General features: G+C 35.4%; 1 protein-coding gene and 1 long non-coding RNA gene across 2 annotated transcripts; one reads left to right on the top strand and one right to left on the bottom strand.

Moving 5' to 3' along the window:
• Window positions 1-35: 35 nt before the first annotated feature.
• sec14l8 (SEC14-like lipid binding 8) lies at window positions 36-27,325 on the top strand. The gene is made up of 12 exons (XM_051893719.1): window positions 36-176; window positions 593-668; window positions 6,887-6,930; window positions 12,027-12,089; window positions 13,400-13,588; window positions 14,420-14,515; window positions 14,613-14,673; window positions 15,908-15,991; window positions 16,707-16,813; window positions 21,789-21,928; window positions 25,321-25,490; window positions 26,290-27,325. The coding sequence occupies exons 1-12, from the start codon at window positions 123-125 to the stop codon at window positions 26,397-26,399; spliced, it is 1,194 nt and encodes a 397-aa protein (XP_051749679.1). The 5' UTR covers window positions 36-122; the 3' UTR covers window positions 26,400-27,325.
• LOC127512641 (uncharacterized) lies at window positions 19,143-25,381 on the bottom strand. The gene is made up of 2 exons (XR_007930229.1): window positions 25,243-25,381; window positions 19,143-19,886 (listed from the first exon to the last, which is right to left on the bottom strand). It is a non-coding gene; the product is annotated as an uncharacterized LOC127512641 (long non-coding RNA).
• Window positions 27,326-27,427: the final 102 nt, after the last annotated feature.

Here is a 27,427-nt window from a genome sequence, read left to right as displayed (position 1 = left end):
AGCGCCCCCAGCGGTGCGAAGGCCGCGTAACAGGTGGGAGGGGACAAAAAACATCATTCCGTGCTCACAGTCTCTGACTCTAGCTAAATTTTAGACAGTTATTCTGGTGTACGCGTGGCGACATGAGCGGAAGAGTTGGAGATCTGAGCGTGAAACAAGCCGAAGCTTTGGCACAGGTGAATTGTTTTCCTTTTATTTCTATCAGCAGTATGTCGTGGATTTAATTGCTCAGGATTTGTGGAGTATCGTGGTCCCGAGTGCAGATGACGGGACGAAACATTCTCCCGGCCAGAGAGAGGCCACACACCGCAGAGGAAAACAGCCGAATCTCATTTCTTTTGAATGCAGAATTAATAGACTTTACTAAGAGTACAAAGTGTTTACGCTTTATTAGTTTATCACTCTCTTGCTGAGTTGTGTAATTGACGTAACTGCGCAAGTTTGCAGTGTTGTCAGCACGTGAATAGATGTTAAGGGATAGTTTCCACCAATGTGCATGTATGTGCAACTTCATAGTTGACTTTGCTCTTATGAAAGATCAAAGCATGTATATAATAGATGCATTGCATAATTCTTCATCTGTACTCTTCAGTTTCGAGAAAAGGTTCAGGATATTCTGCCCCAGTGTCCATCCCAGAGTGACCACTTTCTGCTCCGATGGCTGAGAGGTGAGCTACTACTTTCACTGTCACATTTGTGATGCAAAATTAAGTAGGTTAAATATTAATTTCCTGCTTTAGTACTTAAATGTTGAGAGAGAGAGAGAGAAATCCCTCTGTCCTATTTTAATACAGAAATGCATGTACTCTTTTGGAGAACATTTGTAAGTCTTTGTTTCATAGATATCAATATTATAACATGCATTAAAAAGCTTAATGTAAAAGAGTGCGCATGATCTATAGAATCTAATCTTATAGTGTGAAATCTAAAAATATTTTAGAATGATACAAAATCTTGTAGAATGACACTATTAAACTATAATGACTACTGTTAAAAAGAATCTTCTAAACTGATAACCTATAGATAAGAATTGTATTCTATTACATAGAATAGTAAAAGATAGAATAAAATTTTATAGAATGGTCATATCTATAATATACAAATATAGCATACCATCTATTTAATAAAATATTACAGAATGACTATATGTATGAAGTATAATTTTATAGAATAGAATCTTATGGAATGATACACTCTAGTAGAATCTTGTTTAGACTATAATCTCTATTTTAAGAATAGAATCAGGTTTTTGTAAACAAATTCTGATGGGATTCTGGAAAGACACGATATGTCCTATACTAACTCATGTTCAGACAGTATGAATCAGTGTAATCGGATCAAGACTGCTTGTATCTCTGGATTCAGGAACGAGGAGGATGAGTTCTGGATAGTCCTGGAACTCACAATACATTATAGATTAGTCCTTCATGTATTGTTCTGGTTAGAAATGTTCCAGATTTGTTTGTTCGTTCAATTATTTTGAATCTTTATGGCTATCTTATTTACCAACAGAAACATATTACATTAAAAAAAGGTTTGCGGTCTACTCTAGATTTAATTGGAGTGATATTTATGTTAATTAAGTTTAGTATTTAAAGGGGCTATATTTAAGAATTTTCATTAGCCAATGTGTGAACAGCTTGTAACAAAACTTGTAAAAAAAAACGAGACGTCCTCCAACTTCCTAGGATGTCTGTGAAAGTCTGTAGACTTATTTTTATGTGAAGGACTCGGGATGTTTTTCCTGGGAAAATCAAAAGGATGTGACATTTACGCTCTGGCCTAGAGCCTCTCTTCCGATATTTACATATTCATCTAAACGTCCCTCTTAGCAGCGGGGCGGCGACTGGATGTTCGTTAACATTATATTGCTGCAAAGGTATTTTCAACTTTGTACTTTTAAGTAAAGAACGGAAAAGAACTTCGCTGTGAGTATATCGTTGTCTTGAACCACGTTCAGTCTCTTGTATGTTATGTGTGCACGAGTGCGAGCGTGAGCAATAAGTTGCTGGCTGCAGTTCACTTAACGGCCACCAGTGTCGCTAATAACAAGGGTTTTGAATTCTACTACACAGGGCCCCTAGGGTGCGTTCACACTTGTAATTCGGTTCGTTTGGTCCGGACCAAAAACAAACAATCAACCAAAAAAAAAAAAACATTTAGTCCTGGTCCGATTAGCGTTCAGATTGTTAATTTTATCACCGAACCTAAAGGCATAGGGATACGTTCACAACCTGATTGGTCGGATTTTATGACGTATTGACTATTTTGAGACGGAACTTACCGAACGTCCAAAAACAATGCTGTGTGCTGAGGTAAATGTGCTTTTTGTGTGTGCGTAGGCTGCATACGATGGCTTTTTGGCCAGCTGGGAACTCGTGAAGAGTTTATAAAATGTGTAAAGGAGTCAAAACAGCGGCGGGAATCCCTCCGTCACACACACACACACACACACACACACACACACACACACACACAAACGATCAGACGTGCGTCTGATGCCTGTGATGGGCAAACTTGCAACTATGACGAGAAAAAACGATATGCGTGAGCATTCTGCCTGTTTTAGGTTCTCATCTTCCTGTTTTTGGTTCGTTTACATGTCTTTGGTCCGTGTTGCGTTCATATATCATTCGAACCGCACCAGAGTTCGTTTGGAAGCGGACTGAGACCAATCTTTTCAGCGGTCTCGGTCCGCTTGTTTGGTGCGCACCAGGGTTCGGATGGCAGCAACAGAGCAATCGCAGCAGGGTTCGTTTTAATCGAACCAAACATGACAAGTGTGAACACACCTAATCTTCTCTTTTATTCCTCTGCTGTAAGTTGCTGTGGATGAAAGCGTCTGCTAAATGCATAAATGTAAATGTTTTATAAACTTTTATTTGACCCTCCAGAGTGGCTTTTAAACCCTCTCTGGCAGCATTAAAGAGGCTGTTCTTGGGTTTTGACAAAGGCTGTTTTGTGTTCATGAACGCTGCTGAATGCAGCCAGTCTTCTGCAGGGATTTCTAGGCACCAGACAGAGACTAGCAGCACATATTTTACATAAAATTACTGATGTAATTGTTTAATTAGCATATAGAAAAAATGACTCCATCTAGAATCTAGAATGCATGATGGAAGCTCAAGACTGTCATATTATATCATGACAATGCTTGTTTTTCCTCTGAAGGATGTGGGGTTATTCATATATGTAGTTGTAATATTTTGTGCTGTGTAAGAGTGTTGACACATGCACATTTCGTTAATAAAGACTGTGGTGTCTCGCAAGTGTTGATAAGATAAACACTCAATTGTGAAACAAGTCGCTCAGGTCTGCAGTGGTGTGATATGAGTTAATTTCACTGCACTATAAGATTGAGTGTGTAGGTACTAGTTCATGCCTTTAAATAAATGCATACACTGCCATTCAAAAGTCTGGGGTCAGTGAGATTTAAAAAAAATTTTTGTTTTGAAAAATCAGCAAGGATGCATTAAATTGATGAAAAAAGACAGTAAAGACATTTATAATGTTACAACATATTACAACACATATATGCAATTTTAATTTTACGGACAATTTTAAATTGTAATAATATTTCGCAATATTAATATTTCTTACCTTTCTGATCATCAACAGTTTGTATGTATGAGTGGATTCCGGTCTGTGACTGGCTTTGTCTGTATGGGTGTTCCTCAAGGTTCAATCTTAGGCCCCTTACTTTTTAGCATTTACATATTTCCACTTGGCTTGCTTTTAAGATCACTTGGGCTTAATTATCACTTTTATGCAGACAATACTCAGATTTACATTCACTCTAAGCCTAGTCAAAATCTGGACCTTCCTTTTTTAACACATTGTATTTCTGAAATAAAAATATGGATGTCCCAAAACTTTTTGTGTCTCAGTAGTGATGAGACAGAGGTCTTGCTTATTGGCACCTCTCATCAGCTGGTTCACTATTTTTAAATGTAGATGGCTCTGTTTTGGAATCACAGTCCAAATTAAAAAATCTAGGAGTAATATTTGATTCAAGTTTGTCTTTTGACTCTCATGTTCAGTACACTGTAAAGAACTCCTTCTTTCATCTCAGAAATATTGCCAGACTTCGCTCTATGTTATCGCTCTCTGTGACTGAAAGGCTTATTAATACTTTTGTGTTTTCCCGTATTGACTATTGCAACGCACTTCTGGCTGGGGTTCCTAAATGCACACTGAACAAATTGCAATGTGTGCAAAATTCAGCTGCTAGGATCCTGACCGGAGTCAGGAGAAATATTACACCAATTCTCAAGTCCTTGCACTGGCTTCCGGTCAGGTTCCGAGTTGATTTTAAAGTCCTCATGCTCACTTATAAGGCACTGCATGGTCTGGCCTCTCAGTATCTGTCTGCACTTTTAACCTTATACACACCCAAGCGTCGCTTACGCTCCTCACAAGTTGGTCTATTCGCAGTCCCACAGACACGGCTGCGTTCTGTAGGGGATAGGGCCTTCTCATCCTATGCTCCTAGGCTTTGGAATGCACTTCCTCCTCACATCAGAGATGCACAGAATTTAAGTATTTTTAAATCGTATTTAAAAACTCATTTTTTTAGGGTAGCTTTTTCTTGATTGTCTTGATTTTTATTTTTTTTGCATGTGTGTAAGTATGTATATATATATATATATATATATATATATATATAATGTATAACTTGTTTTTCTTTGTGTGTGTTGTATTCTCATTTGCTTGTTTTATGTAAAGCGCCTTGAGAAGCTACTTTAAAGGCGCTATATAAAAATAAAGTTATTAAAGTTATTATTATATTTCTGATTAAATAAATGCAGGCATGGTGAGCATAAGTCTTATTTCAAAAACATTTTAAAAAATATTACCAACTCTAAACTTTTGAATAGTAGTGTTTGTAACTTCATAACGGCTGTAGAGGTTAATTAGTGGTACTATTAATTATATGAGTTTGAACGGTCTTAACCCCAAGTATTTAGGTGCTTATCTCGTCCTACACTATTTGCGCTATGAACAGGAGGACTTCTACCCCCCCCCACCAGGGGATTAGAATTATTGCACTATGGACAATAAAATAGCGAAAAAATCTCATAGACATACATTGAAGCCGTATCTACAGACCAGAATATCATATAGATAGCCAGATGAGCCAGTAAGCAAACACCTAGCAACCGCCCAGAACACCCTGGCAACCAAATTAGCAACAAAAAAAGTCAACATCATCGTAACAAAGGCAAATATAAACATACTATGAATTAAACTATTAATTAATTTTGTTTGATCAAACTGAATAATATAATTGATATGTTTTTTTTGTGTTAAGAAAAAGATTGTTAAATTATTGTAGGCCTACATAATTTCTCTATTATTTTGTTTTGTTTTGCTGTTATTGTGATTATTTTAAATTCTACTTCTCTGAGTTTGCCTTTGTTGTTGATTTAATGGATTAATAAATAAATATAAATATAAATAAACTAGAATAAAAACGTTTGTAGACAAAGTTTGATGTTGGCTTGAGAAAGCCAAGCCAGACAGATTGAAGGTAGTTATAACAGCTTTAAGTTTGAAAGTTCTAAGTTTAAAGGTTTTAAGTTTAAAGTATTTTTAGTTTAGTAGTTTTAAAAGCTAGAATTATAGATAGATGGATGGATAGATTTAGAAATTTTAGTCTCATAAGAATAATAAAAATCTAAAATCTTTCTCAATCCAACATAATAAATCTAGTTTGTTTGAGTAATGATGTTTTTAACCAAGTCATTCTATCCACCGTGAAAAGTCTTCATAAGAAAGCAACTGACATAACCGTTCCACAAAACACTGAGTGCTTTTGTCAGCTGTGTCACATAATCTTCTTTATGAGTATTAAATACTTATGTATGACTCCATGTCTGACTAATTCTGGGTCAGTTGTGTCTCTAGGCCAGTCAGGTACAGACTAGAGTGACTATAAGACAATGAAACTAATCCATTCACTATACAGGGGAGTGGAAATTAAATTGGGTTGGGTTGAATTTGTAATTTGTATTTTTTTTGTTTTAATACTTGTTTGAGGTTAGACGTTTCCCTCCAACAAAATAAGCCTGTCTACATGGGAATATGTTGAAGGTCAGCACACTGCGGTCACCTAGTTTGCTCATGGGTCCACATGTCTGCAAACTTTTCTCCTTTTCAACTGAACAGTTAATCTGTTACCAAATAGTAACTTTCAGGGGCACATGGCTTCAGTTATGTGCAAGTTATCTTGACAAGTTAAGACACATAAAAGCACCTTGTCTTGTGGAGTCATGATGTTTAGCAAGGTCTGTTAGCACAATATGCTCTTTATGCTGTGACTGTGCCAGTTTATTATTGGATTTTGCCTGTGTATTAGCCATGTGCTTAAATATTAGGGCTGGAAACTGAAGGTTTGTAGGTTCAAACCCTGCAAGACACTTAAATGGATAGTTCACCCAAAAATCAATATTCTGTCATCATTTACTCACCCTCAAGTTGTTCCAAACCTGTATGAATTTCTTTCTTCTGCTGAACACAAAAGAAGATATTTTGAAGAATGTCGATAACCAAACAGTTTACGGACCCCATTGACTTCCATAGTATTTTTTTTTCCATACTGTGGAAGTCATTGGGGTCCATCAACTGATTGGTTACCCATATTCTTTGAAATATCTCTTTTTGTGTTGAGCAGAAGAAATAAATTCATACAGGTTTGGAACAACTTGAGGGTGAGTAAATGATGACAGAATTTTAATTTTTGGGTGAACTATCCGTTTAAGCTTCCTGTAATAAATTACTTAAAGAACAAAAACCTTATAAATGGCAAATTATTGCATACTTTTGTTATCTTTTCTATACTAAGTAATTACATCTTTTTTCACAACTTGTCTCTCTTGTTTTCCAGCCAGGAATTTCAATCTACAGAAAGCCGAGGCCATGCTGCGCAAGGTATCACACAAACTTAATACTACATGGTGTTTTATATATATATATATATATATAGAGAGAGAGAGAGAGAGAGAGAGAGATTTATGCTACTATTCAAAGTTTGGGATCTGTAAGATTTTGTTTTTGAAGATTCTTATGTTCTCTCAGGCCAGTAATAATTTATATAATGTATTATAAAATAATATATATATATATTATATAATACATATTATATTATTACTATAAAATATTATATGTAAAATAATGTATTAATGATTATAATAATTAAGCATAAAATCTTATTGACCCCAAACTTTTGAACAGTAGTGGAATATCATCATATTTAAAGTTAATTCAGCATATAAACAAGCTCTTGGTGTCACTAATTCTGCCACAGTTACACAACCCAGAATAATGCGGTGTGTAATTCATTAACCTTTGGGCACAGACTGTGTCAAATTGGTCTGATAGAAGAACATTTCTGTAAATCTCTGGATTCGTCCAGTGTGATGAATTTGGGTGTGACAGACCCGCACAATGCCAGGCTTTACGTCAGGGTTTGGTGTACATTACCCAAAGGCTTCAAACGACATGTTGAATAACACCATGAAATATGATCCGACTAATATTAGGCCCCGTTTACACCTGGTGGAACACTTGTGATCAGATTTCAAGGGGAGGATTGCTGATTTTGTAACTATGTACATTACTCGTGATGTCATGCTGCTACTTGTTGATTAAGCTAAAAAATAAATAAACAAATAAATAAATAAAAAGTTGGATGGTTAATTTCTTTTAAAGCCTCATATATCCAGGAGGTAAAGCTGAAGTCCTCCAAATGTAGTGTAATCGTATCACAAAACATTTCGGACCTGATCTAGGGTTTTTATGCTTTTGATACCAGGTGTAAACTAGACAATTTTATTATAAAATTATACTTTGTTCACTCATGTAGTTCTCTAGTAGTACTCATGGTTCTTTAGGTCTGGACCAAAAAGAAAATGATATATTTAGTCCTGGTATGCTTAGCGGTCACGTTGTCGTGCCGAACGAAAACAAACACAAAAAAGCTTTTATGATGTATGTTTTGTGACAGACCTTACCGAACATCCAAAACAATGCTGTGTGCTGGGCTAAAAGCGCTGGTTGTTTGTGCATACGTCTGGCGGTATTTGTACAAGCTGAGAACTCCTGAACAGCTTATAAAATGTTTAGGAGTGAAAACAGCAGCAGGAATTCCTACCTTACACACAACAGTGAAAATCTGCTGCAAGAAGACAACATGTACCAAGCTGTTTTGGGCAACATAGCTCTTATGATGAGAAGAACCAGGTTTTGCTTTTTAGGGTTGCATTTTGTGACATCAAGGGCCCTATTTTAACAATTCTAAATGCATGGTCTGAAGCGCATGGTGCAGGTGCACTCAGGGCATTTCCGAATCCTCTTTTGATAGTTTAACAACGTCTCTTAATGAGTCATGGGTGTGTTTTGGGCGTAACGTGAAATACACCGCGTTCCAAATTATTATGCAAGTGACATATCAGTAAGATTTCAGTACAATAAACATTCAGATTTTAGTTTTTCTAAGAAAATGTTTGTTTGTTTATTTATCCATGTCTTTTTAGATAACTGGTATCAATCTCAGACAAAATAATTTGCTAGGTCTATGGAAACCCTACTTGAGGTTGTTCCACATTATTAAGCAAGTCACAGTTCTCATGCAATATGGGGAGGAAGAAAGATCTTTCTGAAGATGAAAAGCATGAAATTGTGCAATGTTGTGCAAAAGGCATGAAAACAACTAATATTGTGTGAAAACTGAATGGAGATTATCGAATTATCATAAGATTTGTGAGTGATTTAGAGCACAGCAGAACTTGGTCAGATAAAGGTTTATTAATGAAAGTTCCTGTCAAAAAAATTAATTGTATTAAAAGGGCAGCTATAAAAAAAGCCACTGTTGAGCAGCAAACAGGTATTTGAAGCTTCTGGTGTCTGGAGTCTCAAGAAGCTCTCCATGCAGGCTGGCAGTTGTGCATAAGGATGGCCCTCCAAACCAAAGCTCACAAAGAGAAACATTTACAGTGGGTTTAGAAATACATGAAGACTCATTTTTAAATAGTTTTATTCACTGACTAATGCCGTACTACAATGGATGGTCTGAATGGATGGATTTCTGGATGGTTGGTGAACGGCTACCACGTTCCAACAAGACTGCGACAGGGAGCTGGCGGGTGATGATTTGGGCTGGAATATTGGGAAGTGAGATGGAAGGTCCCTTTAGGGTCTCTGAGTGTATTAAAATGACTTTTGCAAGATATGTGGAGTTCATAACTGGCCATTTTCAGCTATGATATAAAAAGGAGGATAGTGCCTTCTGAAATACAATGCACTATGCACTATCCAATGCTGCAAAAAAACACCACAGCAATAAAACTGTTTGAAAATGTATTTCTACACCCACTGTAAATGTTTCTCTTTGTAAGGTTTGGTTAGTGGTGGCTAAAATGCATCTTTACGCACAACTGCCAGCCTGCATGGAGAGCTTCTTGAGACTCCAGAGACACCAGAAGCTTCAAATACCTGTTTGCTGCTCAACACTGGCTTTTTTTTTTCATAGCTGCCCTTTTAATACAATTAATTTTTTTGACAGGAACTTTCATTAATAAGCCTTTATCTGACCGAGTTCTGCTGTGCTCTAAATCACTCATAAATAATTGGATAATCTCCATTCAGTTTTCACACAATATTAGTTGTTTTCATGCCTTTTACACAACATTGGACCATTTCATGCTTTTCATCTTCAGAAAGATCTTTCTTCCTCCCCATATTGCATGAGAACTGTGACTTGCTTAATAATGTGAAACAACCTCTAAGTAGGGTTTCCATAGACCTGGCAAATTATTTTGTCTGAGATTGATACCAGTTATCTAAAAAGACATGGATAAATAAACAAACGTTTTCTTAGAAAAACTAAAATCTGAATGTTTATTGTACTGAAATCCTACTGATATGTCACTTGCATAATAATTTGGAACGCGGTGTAAACCAATCCGAGTCTCATCTCCCATTCTTTTTAAAAGCCAGTTGCACTTGCACAATGGCAGATTTGCTATTTACAAAGTGGAATTTGCAAGTGGAAAGACTAAATGCTTCTCCAGAGAGGAATGCTTTTATTTTTAATATTTAAAAATGTTTGTGTGCTTCTGCGCATCCCTGTGTGTGTAACAAGCAGAGTGTACGTGCGTTGTGCACCCGCCTATAGGCGCATATTACTAACGCGCCCTTTAAATAACAAAAAAATAAAATACTTTTTTTGAGGCTACCGAAAATGACTGCGCCACTGACCAACAAACACCTGGTCTAAAGTCAATGGCGCAGTCATTTTCGGTAGCCTCAAAATAGCAACATGCCAACAATGCACCTGAACACACCTAGTTTTCAGACTAGCATGCCCATGGGCAAACAAATGGGCACGAGTGCATTTGCTATTTAAACAACGTGGGCGCTGGACGTAAAAATGATAACTGCATCAGACTCAAAAGCAAAAAACACTTGCATTGCGCCTGGCGTCGCATTGTGCCAGGAGTATGATAGGGCCCCAGGTCTTGTTTTTGGTTCGTTTAGATGTGTTTGGTCTGTGTTGTGTTCATATTTCAGTCGAACCGCTCCTGAGTTTGTTTGAAAGTATATCAGTGCACACCAGGGTTTGGATGGCAGCGTTTACACTTAGGGTGTGTTCACATTTGGCAGGTTTGGTTCAATTAAAACTAACTCTGGTGCGACTGCTCTGTTAGTGCGGTTCATTTAATTAAGTGTGAACGCTGCCATCCAAACCCTGGTGTGCACCAAACAAGCGGACCGAGACCCCTGAAAAGGTGGGTCTCGGTCCACTTCCAAATGAACTCTGGTGCGGTTCGACTGAAATATGAACGCAACATGGACCAAAGACATGTAAACAAACCAAAAACACCCTAAAAAGGACAGAATGCTGAAGCATACCTGTTTTTGAACACAAAATTGTTTTGGAAGTTCGTTAAGTTCCTTCGCAAAAGTTTTTTTTTTTGTTTTTTTGGATCTTTAGGTTCGGTCTTAAAAATGAAAGTGTGAATGCTAAGCGAACCAGAAATAAATGTATTATTTTCTTTTTTTTTTTGGTCCGGACTAAAAGAACCAAGAGAACTGTACTACAAGTGTGAACACACCCTTACTCAAATGAACCGCACTAACAGAGCAATCGCACCAGAGTTCATTTTAATCAAACCAAACCTTCCAAGTGTGAACACACCCGAGAACTATCCATCTTGTTTTGCAATGCACTAGATGCATTGCACTAGCTCTTTTCTGTGAAAGTGCAAGACTTCTGATTCATTAGCCGCTATAGGGAAATAGTACAAAGTACAGTAAACGGTAAAAATATTTGCTCTTCAAACCAGGGTGCTTATGATATGAAAACATACCAGTTTGCAATATCAAGCAGCACAATGGGTTGTTTTTGTACAGGTAAAATAACTGGAAGTGAATGACACCGGAAGCCATTCACAATCAAGTTACAAATGGCCACGTCCGCTCTTAAGTTAAGAATAAGGTGGATAGGCAATGTTCTATTTCAGATTTACATGTTTTGTCTGGCCGTGCAGTTTAACAGGTTTTATTTTAATCCATAATTATAACAAAAGTATTCATGCAGCATCATCAGATAGCAGTTCTGCAGAGGTGAATTGTGCTTTTCAGGATTTTATTCAGAAGCTCGCATTGCAGCGATGAGTCACATCACTGCCTAATCACAGCTTATGGGTGATCTTTCTGTGCTGTTGGGTGTTCAAAGTGCTGTTTGCTTTCCCATTGTGCGAGTGATGCTTGTGTAGTTCATGGGTCTTTTATTACAGATGTTTTTGAACTCTGTCACCAGTATCCATTGAACCTCAGGTCAAAGCACAGCTGTAACTCAGACACAAAGACTCATGGTGGCAAATTATGTTCAGGCAGAACTGATAACATTGTCAAACATTGCTATGTTGATGGTTCTGAATCCTATAGACATATTTGATTATGCAAACAGTTTTAGGCCAAATACACAGACATGCTTTTAATCATGTGTTGTTTTTCATGTGCAGCATGTGGAATTTCGGAAATACATGAAAGTTGACACCATCACTACGGAGTGGCAGGTGCCAGAGGTAAGATACCTTTGTTTTATGATTAAATTACATATCTGTTTCATAGTTTGTTTGTTTTTTCCCCATATATTTGCACTACTGTTCAAAGTGTTGGATCAGTAAGATTATTATTTTTGAAAGAAGATTCTCATGTTTACCAAGGCTACATTTATTTGATCAAAAATGGTCAAAACAGGAATTAAAAAACAGTGAAATATTATTACAATTTAAAATATTTCTTACATTATTTATTATATATGAATTCATTAATGATGTTAATATAATTAATAATAATAATAATAATAATAATAATACATTCATTTTAATATATTTTACATTTTAATTTATTCCTATGATCAAAGCTGAATTTTCAGCATCATTACATCATTATAGTGATAAAATTGTCTTATGCTCACCAAGGCTGCATTTATTTGATCAAAAATATAGAAAATATTATGAAATATTATTTGATTATTTAAAATAGCTGTTTTCTATTTTAATATACTTTAAATGTAATTTAATTCTGTGATGCAAAGCTGAATTTTCAGCATCATTACTCCAGTCTTCAGTGTCACATGATCCTTCAGAAATAATTCTAATATGCTGATTTGCTGCTCAAAAAACATTTCTTCTTATTCTTATTAATATTATTAGTAGAAAATGGTTGTGCTACCTAAAAAAAAAAAATGTGCAAAGTGTGGAAGTGTTTTTTTTTTTTCTGGATTTTTGATGAAGTTCAAAAGAACAACAATTCATTTCATTCATCACAATTCATTTGAAATTACAGTTTTTTAAAGACTGAAAATGTAAATATTAGATTTTTGTTATTTAAGAGTTTGTCATTGATAAAAAGTTGCAGTTTGGAATTGGTGTTTTAATATATTAAGTCATAAAGAGGCCATATTCTTCACTAGCATTTCATTTTTTCCCCCTGAAGTCAATTTAATATTAGTCAAGGTTTCTTGCATCAAAAAAGACATAATTTAGTTTTACCCAACCATTTTCCCTTTCTTTCTGTCACCTAGAATTAAACAGGTGGTTATTGCTACTGTGCCTTTAAGACTTCTGTGCATATGACCTCTATTACGATTGGCTAGTCTGCTCATGCTCATTATAACCATAGGCATTTCTTAATTATCCTTATTTGTAGTTTAGTTTCGGTAAATATTGTGCATAAATTGGGAAAAGATTTTTGCAGTGTTAATGTTTTGATACATAGTACATCTCTCCTGTTTTCCATGATGTGTCCCCTTTAGGAGTTTAATCTTACAATTTACTTATTTTTACTGTGTTCATGTTTCATCTGGTGTGTGTGTGTGTGTGTTTTTAAGGTAATAGAGAAGTATCTGTCTGGTGGCATGTGTGGCCATGACCGTGAAGGGAGCCCGGTCTGGTATGATGTCGTCGGACCTATAGACCCTAAGGGTCTGATGCATTCAGCGTCTAAGCAGGACTTAGTCAAGTCTAAAGTCAGAGACTGCGAGATTCTGCAGAAAGAGTGCGACTTACAGAGCAAACGGGTAGGTGTGCGACTGTGAAAAGTGGAATAGTTCACCCAAACATGACAATTCTGTCATTGTTTACTCACCCTCAAATACATATTTTCTATCTTCTGTGAAACGCATATTGAAGTCTTTTGAAATACCATACACAAAACTCTGCAGGACAGAGGCCCTCCAGGACTGACACTGCCCATCCCTGTTTTAGGGGCTCCGTGCAATTTGACAACAAAAATTGCATTATAATTTTTTGGCCAAATTGTGAATAAAAACAACCAAAATAGAACACTTAAAATTAAATATTTTATATATTTTATATAATACATGGATCACACATTACCAGACTAACCCACGCAGAAATGTGTGCCTCTTTGCTAGGCAATGAATACAAGATGTTTTCTAAAACCAGCTCAAAATGTCAGATTTAATATAATCTGACTGGATAGAATCATAGTCAGAAGCTATAGAGCTCTGACTGCTGAAATTCTGCTGACTGGCTCTGACTTTCAGCAACTAGCGTCAACTCGCCCTGACTGAAAATCGGCACACTTAATATATTTAAAACGGCGTTTTAAAACAAAAACGCACTAGTGTAAACAGGGCCCTAGTCATCTAATTTTTTTCTTTAAGACTGGTCATAACTTTTCTTTTAATTCAGTTACGTAAAACATAGATTTGTCTAATTTGAATCTGAAAAGTAAGACTGATTATACCTTGGCTAACTGCTAGTTGAAAAGACTAGTTCTTAAGACAGTCTTAACAGTTTATACAACTGGCCTTGATGTTATAATCACTCATATCATGGTTTTATATGTCTTAAATTTCTGTCTTTTTCTTGTTCTTTCTTCCCAGTTGGGTAGGAACATTGAGTCCATTACTATGGTCTATGACTGTGAAGGTCTGGGAATGAAGCACTTATATAAACCTGCTATAGAGACTTATGGAGAGGTGTGTTTTTTATTTGTTTCTTGGTTATTAATATGTTGCTTGGCTCTTTCAAGTACATTAGACTGCAATAGTATCATATTTATTTTTTCTTTCATAGATTCTCACTATGTTTGAAGATAACTATCCAGAGGGACTCAAGAGGTTATTTGTCATTAAAGGTCAGTGTACTTTTATAACTCATCTGAATGGCATATATCGCATATTACGTTAAACAAATTGAACAGTGGCACAAGTTATTTAGTCAGTAGGGCCCTATGATTTGCGTGATGCAGAAAAACGCGGACAGAATCCAGTCAAAATAAAGAATTTACAGGAACAATAAGGTAAAATGTCTGTGTCAATTTGGCAAAATTTGGATGAATAAATCAAAAATAGGGTTGTACTCAATGAAATATCACACAATCTTTCATCCATGTTTTAATTTAAACAGTAAAACTGGTAAGCACTTTGTTCAGGAATTGTTACATTTAATTTTGTTGCATTTCAAAATATTAATTAAAATGTTAAAGTTTTATGCATTTATTTGATTACCACCGTTTTTGATAATAAACTTGTGATAAATCATAAAACACAGAATCCAGAAAAATTTAAATGATAACACTTTACAATAAGTTCTCATTTACTAGCATTAGTAATGTAATGCATTAACTAACATGATCTACTAATGAGCAATATATTTGGTTACATTTATTTTAAGGTGACTGTGTTACAGTGTAATTATAAGTTAAAGTACTGAGTAATATTAAGGTTTTGGTTTGGTTTGGTTTGATTTGGTTTAGGGTTAGTTTCATGTAATTATGCATACAGTTATTACTATAGTAATTACATGTAACGTGTAACAAGGACACTGTATAATAAAGTGTTATCATATATTTCTACAGCATTTCTTAACCTTTGTTAATGTTAGTTAAAAAATGTTCATGTTCACAGTGCATTAACTAATGTTAACAGATACAACTTTTGATCTTAAAAATGTATTAAATGTTGATATTTACATTACCTAAAATTAATAAATGCTGTAGAAGTATTGTTCATTTTTAGTTCATGTTAACTAATGAATGTTAACAAATGAAACCTTATTGTAAAGTGTTACCATTTAAACAGACAACACAATTTCTGAAAAAATAAAACGTAACATATTATATTATAAATCAACAGTAAATTATTAAAGTTTTATTAATTCAATTGATTAGACATTCTTTTTGATTATTAAAATTTAATTAAACCCTTAAAACGGAATCCAGAAACATTAGAACTGAAAAGACGAAATTTGGAAAAATAGAAATAAATGGAATAAAATGGATTTCATATGGCCCTAAGTAATCAATACATATCGTGCCACTGCGATGTACCACTTCTGATATCTGAATCTCTGGACTGTTTTTGTTGCAGCACCTAAACTGTTTCCTGTGGCTTACAATCTGGTGAAACATTTTTTGAGTGAGGACACGCGCCGCAAAGTCATCGTACTGGGGTGTAAGTTAACACATCTTACTACACTAATGTTTTTTATGCTGTTTATCTTGCTATTGTGCTCAGAGAAAGTCCCATCTTGACCTTTTATCATTCAGTTGTATCTAAATGTATTAAGGTGGAAAGTTTCCCAAAAACCTTTGGTTGAGGGATTGAGGGATTAGACATTAGGTTGGGAAAAAAAAAAAGCGATATTCCTTTAAGGTGCTTTTTGTTAGGCCCCGATATACTTCAAGTGAAATCAAAGAATGAACTGGTGTGATGTCATTTTGAACAAAAATTTTAATTCTGCTTTAAAGAAATCCATTGTATAAAGTGCTATATAAATAAACGTGACATGACTTGACTGTGCCGAATTGCAGAACTGATGCAAACATATCCACATCGCAATAATCAGATGCTTTCTTAACTGCTGTTTTCTCACCGCTGTCATTTTTGTTGTGTGTTTATTGTGTTATTGAGAGCATGCAGCACATATTTACATACTCCATTTAAATGCTGCTCTCAGCAGCGTGGGTGGCGTCGGGATGTTTGTTAACAGTATACCGCTGGTCATGTATTTCAAACTTCTATTTACTCCTAAGCAAAGAACGAAAAAGAATTTCGCCATGAGTATATCAGGGTCTTTAGTATCCACAGATGTCATCCAGATGTTTACACACAAATCCATTTTCTCATCAAGTTTGCTGTGACTAAACTTCTGTGTCTGTCTCCTCAGCAAACTGGCAGGAGGTGTTACAGAAATACATCGACCCTGAGGAGCTCCCAGCATACTATGGGGGCAAACTCACCGACCCTGATGGTGACCCCAGATGTAGGACCAGGGTGGGTAAATGACAAATGCCACATATCATGCTAATGTTGGCCAAGTGACGTTGACTTGCTAACGAGGTGATGTTTAGCTGCAACTGTCCCAGATTTTTTCTTTGAGTTCCCTTTTTACATAGAAAGACACTTAAGATATTAGGGAAGTTGCGGAACCCAAATTAGAATCAGACAACAGTTTCCATTTGATGAACCTTGTGGTCTAACCATACAAAGGCGACTTTCTCATTTGCCATAGAGTGATACTTATCTGATACTTTACTCTGAAGTCACCAATGAAGTACAGAAGGATTCTTGATTTTCTGAGTTTGATTGAATTTTTGATTGTTGTTTACTCTGCTTATATCTGGGTGTTTTGTACAGCAAAAAAACAACACTGAACTGTACTTAAACATCTCAAATTTACTTATATTAAAGGGTTAGTTCACCCAAAAATGAAAATTCTGTCATTAATTACTCCACTAATTAATTACTCCATTAATTACGTTCCACACCTGAAAGACCTTCGTTCATCTTCGGAACACAAATTAAGATATTTTTGATAAAATCTGAGAGGCATATGACTCGTCCATAGACAGCAATATAACCAACACTTTCAAGGTCCAGAAAGGCAGTAAAGACTCCGTTAAAAAAGTCGGCGTGACTGCAGTGATTCAACCAAGTGACGAGAATACTTTTTTGCGCAAAAACAAAACAAAAATAACGACTTTATTCAACAATCCGTGTTTACGTCCAAACGGCAGCTCAGTATTGGCCTGCGTCAGCATCACGCATGCGTCGTGCTGCTCACGTGAACACAGCCTCGACCTAAACTGAGCTGCCGTTTGGACGTAAACACGGAAGCCTTCACTGTGCTTACTGCGCCAGCTGCGTAACAGACTGACAGGGAAGAAGAAAAATTGTTGAATAAAGTTGTTATTTTTGTTTTGTTTTTGCGCACAAAAAGTATTCTCGTCGCTTCATAACATTAAGGTTGAACCACTGCAATCACGTTGACTGTTTTGACGATGTCTTTAGTACCTTTCTGGACCTTGAAAGTGTTGATTTATATTGCTGTCTATGGACGAGTCATAGCTCTCGGATTTCATCAAAAATATCTTAATTTGTGTTCCGAAGATGAACGAAGATTAATGAGAGAATTTAAATTTTTGAGTGAACTAACCCTTTAAGAGGTTTCAGAGAATAGATTTGGAGTTAAGATTATTTTTCTTTTTAAGTCTTTATGTTAAACCACCAAAAGGAACAAGAGCAAGATCACAGTTTTATGACACTTGGCATCACGGAGAATTTCTCTGGCTTCTTTATGATGCTATAAGAGACATCATTATCTAATGCAAATATATTAGGGAAAATAGCTTAATAATTCCAATTACCAAATATATTTTTCTTAGGAAATAATTTAAAATACAGTTTCATAGCCTTCTCATCGGCCATTGTCAAGAGTGTGGAAAAAAGGTCATTTTGGTATACTGTTTCCTGACCATCCAGCGGCATAGAAAGATACTTCATAATTTGAACCTTTTACGGTCAGCGCTTGTTGTTTTGGAGTGTATTTTTTTTAAATGAATTTAATGTATGAGATTGTTTGCTAGTATAACCTCCAACAGTGCTGTATTCAGGCATCAATGTTTGTCTTCTTGAGATAATTTCCTTTTCATTTTATTGTTATGAAACACTTGCAGAAATTTTGCAAGCCACCTGGTCTCTCTCTACTAAAAGTTCTGTCACTCAGTTGAACATTCTGTATTTGCATATTCACCTATTTAATTCAAACCTATAAGAGCTTGCTGCTTATCTTTATACCAATATACCCACATAATTTAGCAATACCAGGAAATACAGCCTGTTGCTTCTGACAACGTCCTTATAGATGCATTCTTATTAATAAATAGTGTCAATGTCCCAAAGCAACAGAGGGGTGGAATACCTGTCAAATGGTTGTTTATCTATATCACATTATCTTTAATTTTCCTCTTGCACAACATTTATTCTGATATGCTGTGGTGTAATCTGGATGAGAGCCTGTTGAATTGCTTCTCTGGTTATTGCATAGGCTGATTACTGTTGGCAAGGTTGAAGCTTTGGAACACATGACATGACTAATCTTCCCCTTCAGCCTGTCTTAGCGTTGTGGTTATGATTCTGTTTGTGATAAATCCTGAATGTGACAAGCAAAGGGCTGATATGACAGCAAGACAGGCACTTGAAAAGCACCCTGTCAAACAGTCATAACACATATTTAACCCTCTGGTATTCCTCAGTTAGGGGTCACAGGAAGATGTTAATTGTATTTTTTAAAAAAGAATTTTAACGAAATGAATGTCCCATGTTTTGTTTCAAGAATATTCATTCTTTAATATTTTGTATTTTGAAGGGATTTCATTGTACTACACTTAATAAATGGTCTAGAAACAATTTTCAAACGGCAAGTAACACTCTATTAAACGTGAAATTTCAAAGTAGAAAAACTGAAATAGTATTACAACTTGTGTAGGTAATATTCACCTTTAAATTATGCAACATTTATGTCTATATATATATATATAGAGAGAGAGAGAGAGAGAGAGAGAGATTTTCTATATATAGCTGTGTATTCCCTTGTTGCTTATAATTATATTTTCAGACATAATTACTTACTTTTGTTAGGTATTGCATTTGGGTATATATTTAGACATTATCTAAGACTACTACTTTTTTCAGATTTTTCCTATTCATTTCAAGATCACAAGTGTGTGCGTTCATATAGCAAGTGCCACAAAAATAACCATGTTCCATACCATTCTGAAAAAGTAAAAAAAAATTAAAACATTTTAAATGTAAACTTTTGGTCTAAAATGAACAAAGACCACCAGAGGGTTACATTTTTGTTTCTAAAAATAATTCTGTGCGTAGGATTTAAAGTCAGCATATTTCGATAAAGCAAGTTGCGATAGTCTTTTATTTCCTATTGTGAAATAAAAAGCTTTTCAAACAAAAAAAAAAAAGTTGGACAGGACGTGATTTTGTCCATCAGGAATTGATTGGATGGTTGTGGTCCCGCTCTTGTGTCAGTTACTGAAGAGAAGAGATGTTGCTGCAAAAAAGAGTGCAAGTTATTTTTATTAAAGTTTACCAGTGCACATGAATTAAAAAAGATTAATAAATAAGTAAATAATTTATTAGAAAAACAGTGCAATATTACATAAAAAAAAAAAAAAAATGGGAATGGTCAATTTTGATGTCATGATTTTAAAACAGCAGAATCACATTCAGAGTTCTTAAATGAGACATTTTGTCTCTGTGTGTAGATACACAGGTAAGGCTGCTGCCCCCTTCAGGATTGGAAGTGCTAAAAAGACCTCAGAAGACTTTGTGAAAACTCAAAGTGGACTGATATTTAGTTATTTAGTTACAAAATATTTATCAACTATAGTACTTGGAGTCTTTGTTGGACTGTGATATCACACAAGTCAAATAAATGTTTATGCTTTTTTGTGTTTAATGCTAGAGAGGTGAAGATTGTAGTTGTTTGTTTTGTCTTAAAGAGAGTTAGAGTGCTTGTTTTCCCACTGGTGTGAAATGTGAATGGCAATTTCCTTGCCTATTAAACCTGTAATCAACCTTAAAGAAAACCAGAGCTCTTCCTTCGTGGGAAAATCACTAAAGGGGGATGCAAACAGACAAGATCTGTTTGTACTAATGAGCACAGATGGGGTCATGACATGTTTGAATGCCATGTTGAAACTTACGCAAATCATAAAACAGGCTTCCACTGGAATATCTTAACACAAGGATGTTTTATGGAGTGAGTAATAAGATTGTGGCTGAAACCCATTTCACATACTTCTACGACACATTACAAGTATGTACTTTTGAATTTGTAGAAAGATGCTATGCCAGTATTAGTAAATAGTGATAAAATTGTCTTATGCTCACCAAGGCTGCATTTATTTGATCAAAAATATAGAAAATATTGTGAAATATTATTTGATTATATAAAACAGCTGTTTTCTATTTTAAATGTAATTTATTCCTGTGATGGCAAAGCTGAATTTTCAGCATCATTACTCCAGTCTTCAGTGTCACATGATCCTTCAGAAATCATTTTAATATGCTGGTTTGCATCTTCAGTTTTCTGAAGAAACTATTATTATAGCAGTTGAAAACTGTTGTGGTGCTTAATATTTGATCAATTTAATGCATCATTGCTGAATAAAAGTATGAATTTAAAAAAAATTACTGACTTCAAATGTTTGAACTGAAGTCTATAATACATTTTTTATAGAAATCGTATACTATCCATGCAACTTTGGTATAGTATTTTCAACATTATTTGGGATGCACTAATCTCGCATACTATAAGAATGTGAATTGGGATTTAATTTATATGTTGAGTGATTTAATACTATTGTTAGTGACTGTGAGTGTCTAAATTTCTGTATCTAACTCATTTTGAATCATTTTGAGTGACACACCTTTTCTCAACCATCATCTATATTTGGGTCTGTGACTCCAGACAACGTGACCTTAACTTTTTATGAAGTGTCTGATGTTTATGTTGTCATGTTAAGCCGTTTATTGTTTATTGTATTCATTGACATTCTAGACTCTGTATTTTCTGAAATTTGAGCTCTTGAAAATAGATAAACATGAACATCTGCTGTAATCTTGCAACATTTTTCTCCTCAAACTTCAGAGTGACTACTCAACCCATACGTAGGATAATGATTCTTAAACAGTGAATGTAAAGGCAATTTTTGTTCCTTATTAAAAGCCACTTTGATTTGGGCTGCTTTCCTGTCTATTTTTTCTTTCTGTTTCCTTATCGTTCATAAAATACTTTACTAACATTAAAATATGAGGCTTTTATCTTTTGCTCTCATGATGCTTCTGTAAGTTTCATCCTCCTTTGTTTTTCCATTTTCAATTCTGATTAATTATTACCAACTCATCTCAACCAAGCATATGCTAAGCAAATGTTTCTGTGTTTTTTCAGATTACGTTCGGATCAGAGATTCCCAGAACCTACTATGTTCGAGACTCCATTAAAGTGGACTATGATCAGTGTGTGACTATTGGCCGGGGCTCATCTCATCAGGTGGAATATGAACTACTTGCTCCAAACTGTGCACTAAGGTGAGCAAAAAACACCTTAGATATAAGATATGGAGTTTGCCATGAACCAGATCATGACATTAAAGATGAAGTAAACAATTTATTTTTGGAAAATCATGCATAAAAGAGACATTACTGAAATCGGTGAAGCTTTGCCTACTTTTTTAGCACTTTATACTCTTTTTATGAGACTACCAGGCCAAAATTAGCTAACCAGCAACATTCTCTACATATGAGACGTGCATTTGGTTTACTGACATTGGGTTTTTGACATGTCTTTGGAAGGGCGGGTTTGGATGTTAGGGTGTAGACAAAACATTAAAACATTTTCAACAGCTTGCAGGATTAAACATGCACATGCATGTGCTAATTGCCACTGTAAATTGGACCTACCTTGAACTAGAATAGTGCACTAGTTTTGCATTTAGTTTACACTTTTTGAAATAGGTCTCTCATGCTCAACTAAGGCTGCATTTATTTGATCAAAAATGCAGTAAAAACAGTAATATTTTGAAATATTATTACAATTTGAAATAACTGTTTTCTATTTTTAATATATTTTATAATAAATTACTGTATAATATAATTATACAGCAAATAGTCCTGCGATATCAAATCTTCACTCCAGTCTTCAGTGTCACATGATCCTTCAGAAATCATTCTAATATGCTGATTTGCTGCTCAAGAAACATTTCTTATTATTATCAATGTTGAAAACAGTTGTGCTGCTTAATATTTTTAGCGGAATATAGATTTTCGAATTCTTTGATTCATCATTTCATTTATTTAAAATAGAAATCTTTTGTAACATTATGAATGTCTTTACTGTCACTTTTGATCAATTTAATGTGTTCTTGTTGAATAAAACTATTAATTTCTTTTAAAAAATCTTACTGACCCCACAGTTTTCTGGATTAATTGAGAATCACAATTTTTTGTTTAAAATAGAGATTGCGATTCTCCCACAATTCTAAACTAAACAAAATTAATTAATTTACTAGATGTTCAGTTCAAAATTCAGTTTGAATAAATGATTCACTCGTAAAGACTACTTGTTTCATTACTGGATGAATCAGCGTTTTTGAACAAATCTCTTGAATGAATGGTTTAATGACAAATACATATTTTAAAGGGGACCTATTATGCCCCATTTTACAAGATGTAAAATAAGTCTCTGATGTCCCCAAAGTGTGTATGTGAAGTTTTAGCTCAAAATACCCAACAGATAATTTTTTAATAGCATGTTAAAATTGCCACTTTTTGTGGTTGACCAAAAATGTGCCGTTTCAGTGTGTGCCCTTTAAAAGCAAATGAGCTGCTGCGCTAAGAGGGCGGAGCTTCAAGAGCTCATTCTCCGGTGACAGGATTCAGTTAGGATGCACAATAATGTCAGAAACTGCGAATATATGCTGTATGGAGATAGAACAGGTAAAATTTAGTTTAATCACGGTTATAACTTATTAATAAGAAGCACCCGTTTTCACTCTAGAAAATCACTGTAAGAGCTTAATAAAACACAGTGCAAGTGTGCATTAAAATATTATCCATTCCCTTGCATTATCATTAATATACACAGCGAAGTACACAGAAACAATCGTTACAACTAACAGTAAACAAATATATAAAGACCTTATGTTTTTTCGGGTGGTGCTTAATAAACTGGTAAACTTTATATCCGTAAATCAACTCCGATGAACTGTAATAAAGTGCTCTCACTATCATTACTGCCATATCCAGTATCACTCTGGAGACTGTAATTACAGCTTAAGCTGGATCACGAACAGTTTGTACTTATATATCCTTGAGTAGCACATTTTTAGCACAACCTCTGTTTTGTATTGTCCCTTTGTATTGATATTCGTTCACAAAGCATTCCGGTGTGAAATGATTTGCGCAGACATAAGCGAATTTCGGTAGAATTGAGGGAGCATTTTCTTGGAAAACAAAATTAATCCACCTCTTCTTCAGTGGCTCAGATTTCAGGAATAAATGGAGAGAGCTATGTGGATTGATCCATCCAGCTACAGAATGCCTAAAACGCTTGGGAGACATTCTCGTCAGTGCAGCAATGGCGGACTGTGTAAACTCGCTGTGAACTTGCTCAGGGCGGTTCTATGTTAAAACGGCAGTGTCTGTCAACATTCGTGGGCGGGGCCTGTGGCTAAAGTGACGTCACATTGCCAGGGATCTGGAAACGGCTTGTTCTGAGACACTGCTTATGATTTATGGGGATTAAAAAAAAGGAGTGGTTGGATTTTTATCACTATAGGGTGGTTGTGTACACACACTGCCAACACACATTTATGCCCAAAAGTGAATTTTGCATAATAGGTCCCCTTTAAGTCACTTGTTGCCTCCTTCTGGTGTACTAATGTGATTAATACAGTCCTTATCTGAAGCATCAAGTTACTTTCAAAAGGTGATTTACTCAATTTTGATATATACTGTAGACATCAGTGTTTATATCCGAACTATTATCCCAGTACTTGAATTATTGTAACAGAAATAATCATACTGTGTGAAAAGACTGTGAAGCTGTTTCATACTTATACATGACAACTGCTCTCTCTGGCTCAGTGGCAGCACCAACGCTGTGTTTCACTGTGATCGTATGTTGTCAAAGGTTTAACAGTCATAGCCGAATCACTGTGATTTAGGATCGTGTGGGGGTTTTTAAATCGAGAACGCGATCTTTTAGCGATTAATCGTTCAGCTCTAGAAGAGTATATAAATTAAACAATTACAATCCAAAGAACTGTGCATATTATTTTGGAAACTAGAGTTGTCAAAAGTACCGACTTCAGTACCACGACGCTACTGAAACTCTAAAAATGTGACGCTTTGAGCGCTGTTGAGCGGATTCGTAAACACCTCTGATTGGCCAGTGTGTTCACGCGCTCATCGGATATGTCTATGACGCTTCAAAAACGTTGTAAATAGTCATCAAGGACGCTCTTCATCGAGCACTTACACAGACACACACGGGAGCACTTGAAAGCAGGCGTCTATCAGCGGACTGGTTCGCAAACGCTCCCGCTTTCAGAACGCTTTCAAATTCAAACACTTCCGTGAGCTTTTGATCATTGTAGCCAATCACAGACATATCCGATGAGCACATCAACACAATGGCCAATCAGAGGTGTTTACAAATCTGCTCAAAGCATCACATTTTTAAAATTTCAGTACGGATTGGTACCAAAGTCTGTACTTTTGATAACTCTATTGAAAACAATTATTTCTTTTTACACATGATTAACTAAACAAATTCTTATCAATTAACGTTATCAACCTCAAATCGAGCCCTGAGTATGTGAGTATAGACTTATCTCTGGTACCTCTGCATTAGCTGAAGAGCTTTTCAGCACAAGAGTCTGTGTATGATGCTCTACTCAATTCAATGGTCTCTTCCTCAGATGGCAGTTCTCCTGTGATGGTGCCGATGTAGGTTTTGGTGTCTATTTGAAGAAGAAAATAGGAGAGTGGATGAAGGCCAGTGATATGAAGGAAATTGTGCCAAATCAGCGTTATAATGCTCACCTGGTTCCAGAGGACGGATCCCTCACCTGCCCAGAACCAGGAGTGTGTAAGTACAGGGTTACTATTAAAGGATTAGTTCACTTTCAAATGAAAATTACCCCAAGATTTACTCACCCTCAAGCCATCCTAGGTGTATATGACTTTCTTCTTTCTGATTAACACAGTCTGAGTTATATTAATAAATATCCTGATGCGTCCAAGATTTATAATGGCAGTGAACAGGGTTCACGAGTATGAAGCTCAGAAAAAGGGCATCCATCCATCATAAACGTACTCCACACGGCTCTGGGGGGTTAATAAAAGGCCTTCTGAAGCGAATAAATGCGTTTGAGTAAGAAAAATATCTATATTTAACAAGTTATAAAGTAAAATATCTAGCTTCCGCCAGACCGTCTTCCGTATTCAACTTACGAAGAGTGTAAGTTACGCTTTTTTCATAATTTGAATACGAATGGTGGTCTGGCGGAAGCTAGATATTTTACTTTATAACTTGTTAAATATGGATATTTTTCTTACACAAACGCATCGCTTTACTTCAGAAGGCCTTTATTAACCTCCCGGAGCCACGTGGAGTATGTTTATGATGGATGGATGTGGATGGAGACACTTTCTTCAGCTTCATACTCATTGGTCTCTGCCATTATAAAGCTTGGATGCATCAGGATATTTATTAATATAACTCCAGTTGTGTTCATCAGAAAGAAGAAAGTCATATACACCTAGGATGGCTTGAGGGTGAGTAAAGCTTGGGGTAATTTTCATTTGAAAGTGAACTAATCCTTTAATTAATTGAGATAAACATTAAACATGCACATGAATTTACTGTACTATCTTCATTTTCACAGATGTGCTGCGATTTGACAACACGTACAGCATCTTCCAGTCCAAAACAGTCAGCTTCACAGTGGAGGTCCTCCTACCTAGTCATGTCAACCAATCAGAGCGTTCGCAATGATGGCAACAAGCAAGCAGCCAATAAATTGAGATTATGAAACTGTTTAGAAACTATTGCTCTGAATACAGTATATCTGCTGTAGTTAATAAAGGAAATTACTATAATAATGCGACTTTTGGAAAGAGGAGAGTGTGTAATTGAACTGACCAATCACTGCATTAAAATGGTGGGATGAAATGTAAGCTTCAGTGATCAACTTCAATGACTCGTCTATCAACGTGTCTGGATCCTGACTTCAATGCCAGTGTGATTCTTTACATTTGCCATATATTAATGAAGTGTTTATCATTGAGCTGTGGTTTATCAAGTGTAATAACTGTGCTGCATATTACTAGACTGAAACTGTCTTGGTACACATTATTTGAGCTTAAACCTTGTCTGCCATCTTTATTATTGCCTTGTAGGTATTTTATCTCTTTAAATTAAAAATTTTTTTGATAATGAATTAGTTTAGATAATGATCTCAGATGAGTCTGCACACTTTTTATCCTATATAATGTAGTAAGAGGTTAAATTATTATATACTTTTATGTTATTGACGCACACAGATCTGTGAACCTTTTGAAATATATTGTTTACAAAGAGCATTCGACTTGATTCAGAGTATGATGTCGACATGTCATTTGGTGGTTTGCTGTTTTATAATCTTTTTTATTATTATTTAACTTAAGATTGCCTTTAATTCTAATTAATGTTGTAAACGTTTGCTTAGTAAGGAGATTTTTACCTCAGGTTCTTGTGTTTACAGTAACGGTGTCCGTATTTGATTCCAGCAACATGCATTTGTCCATGCCTTTCTATGATGACCACATTGTATTTTGTCTGATTTGCATGTCTATTTTGTTTGATTTTGTAACATTGATGTGATATTGTATTGATTTTTGATTAATTCACTAATTAAGTATATAAAATACAATAGCAAACAATTTTTTCTTGTCTTTCTGACCTATATTTATGCATAGCTCTAAAGGAGCGTCTAACATAATCCCATGCACAGACTAAATCTACTCTAATTAAAATAATTTGGA

This window comes from Ctenopharyngodon idella, chromosome 5, assembly GCF_019924925.1.
Source record: "Ctenopharyngodon idella isolate HZGC_01 chromosome 5, HZGC01, whole genome shotgun sequence".
Taxonomy (NCBI): Eukaryota; Metazoa; Chordata; class Actinopteri; order Cypriniformes; family Xenocyprididae; genus Ctenopharyngodon; species Ctenopharyngodon idella.
Note: the sequence above shows the minus strand (reverse complement) of the source record. Positions and strands in the feature narration are given on the sequence as shown.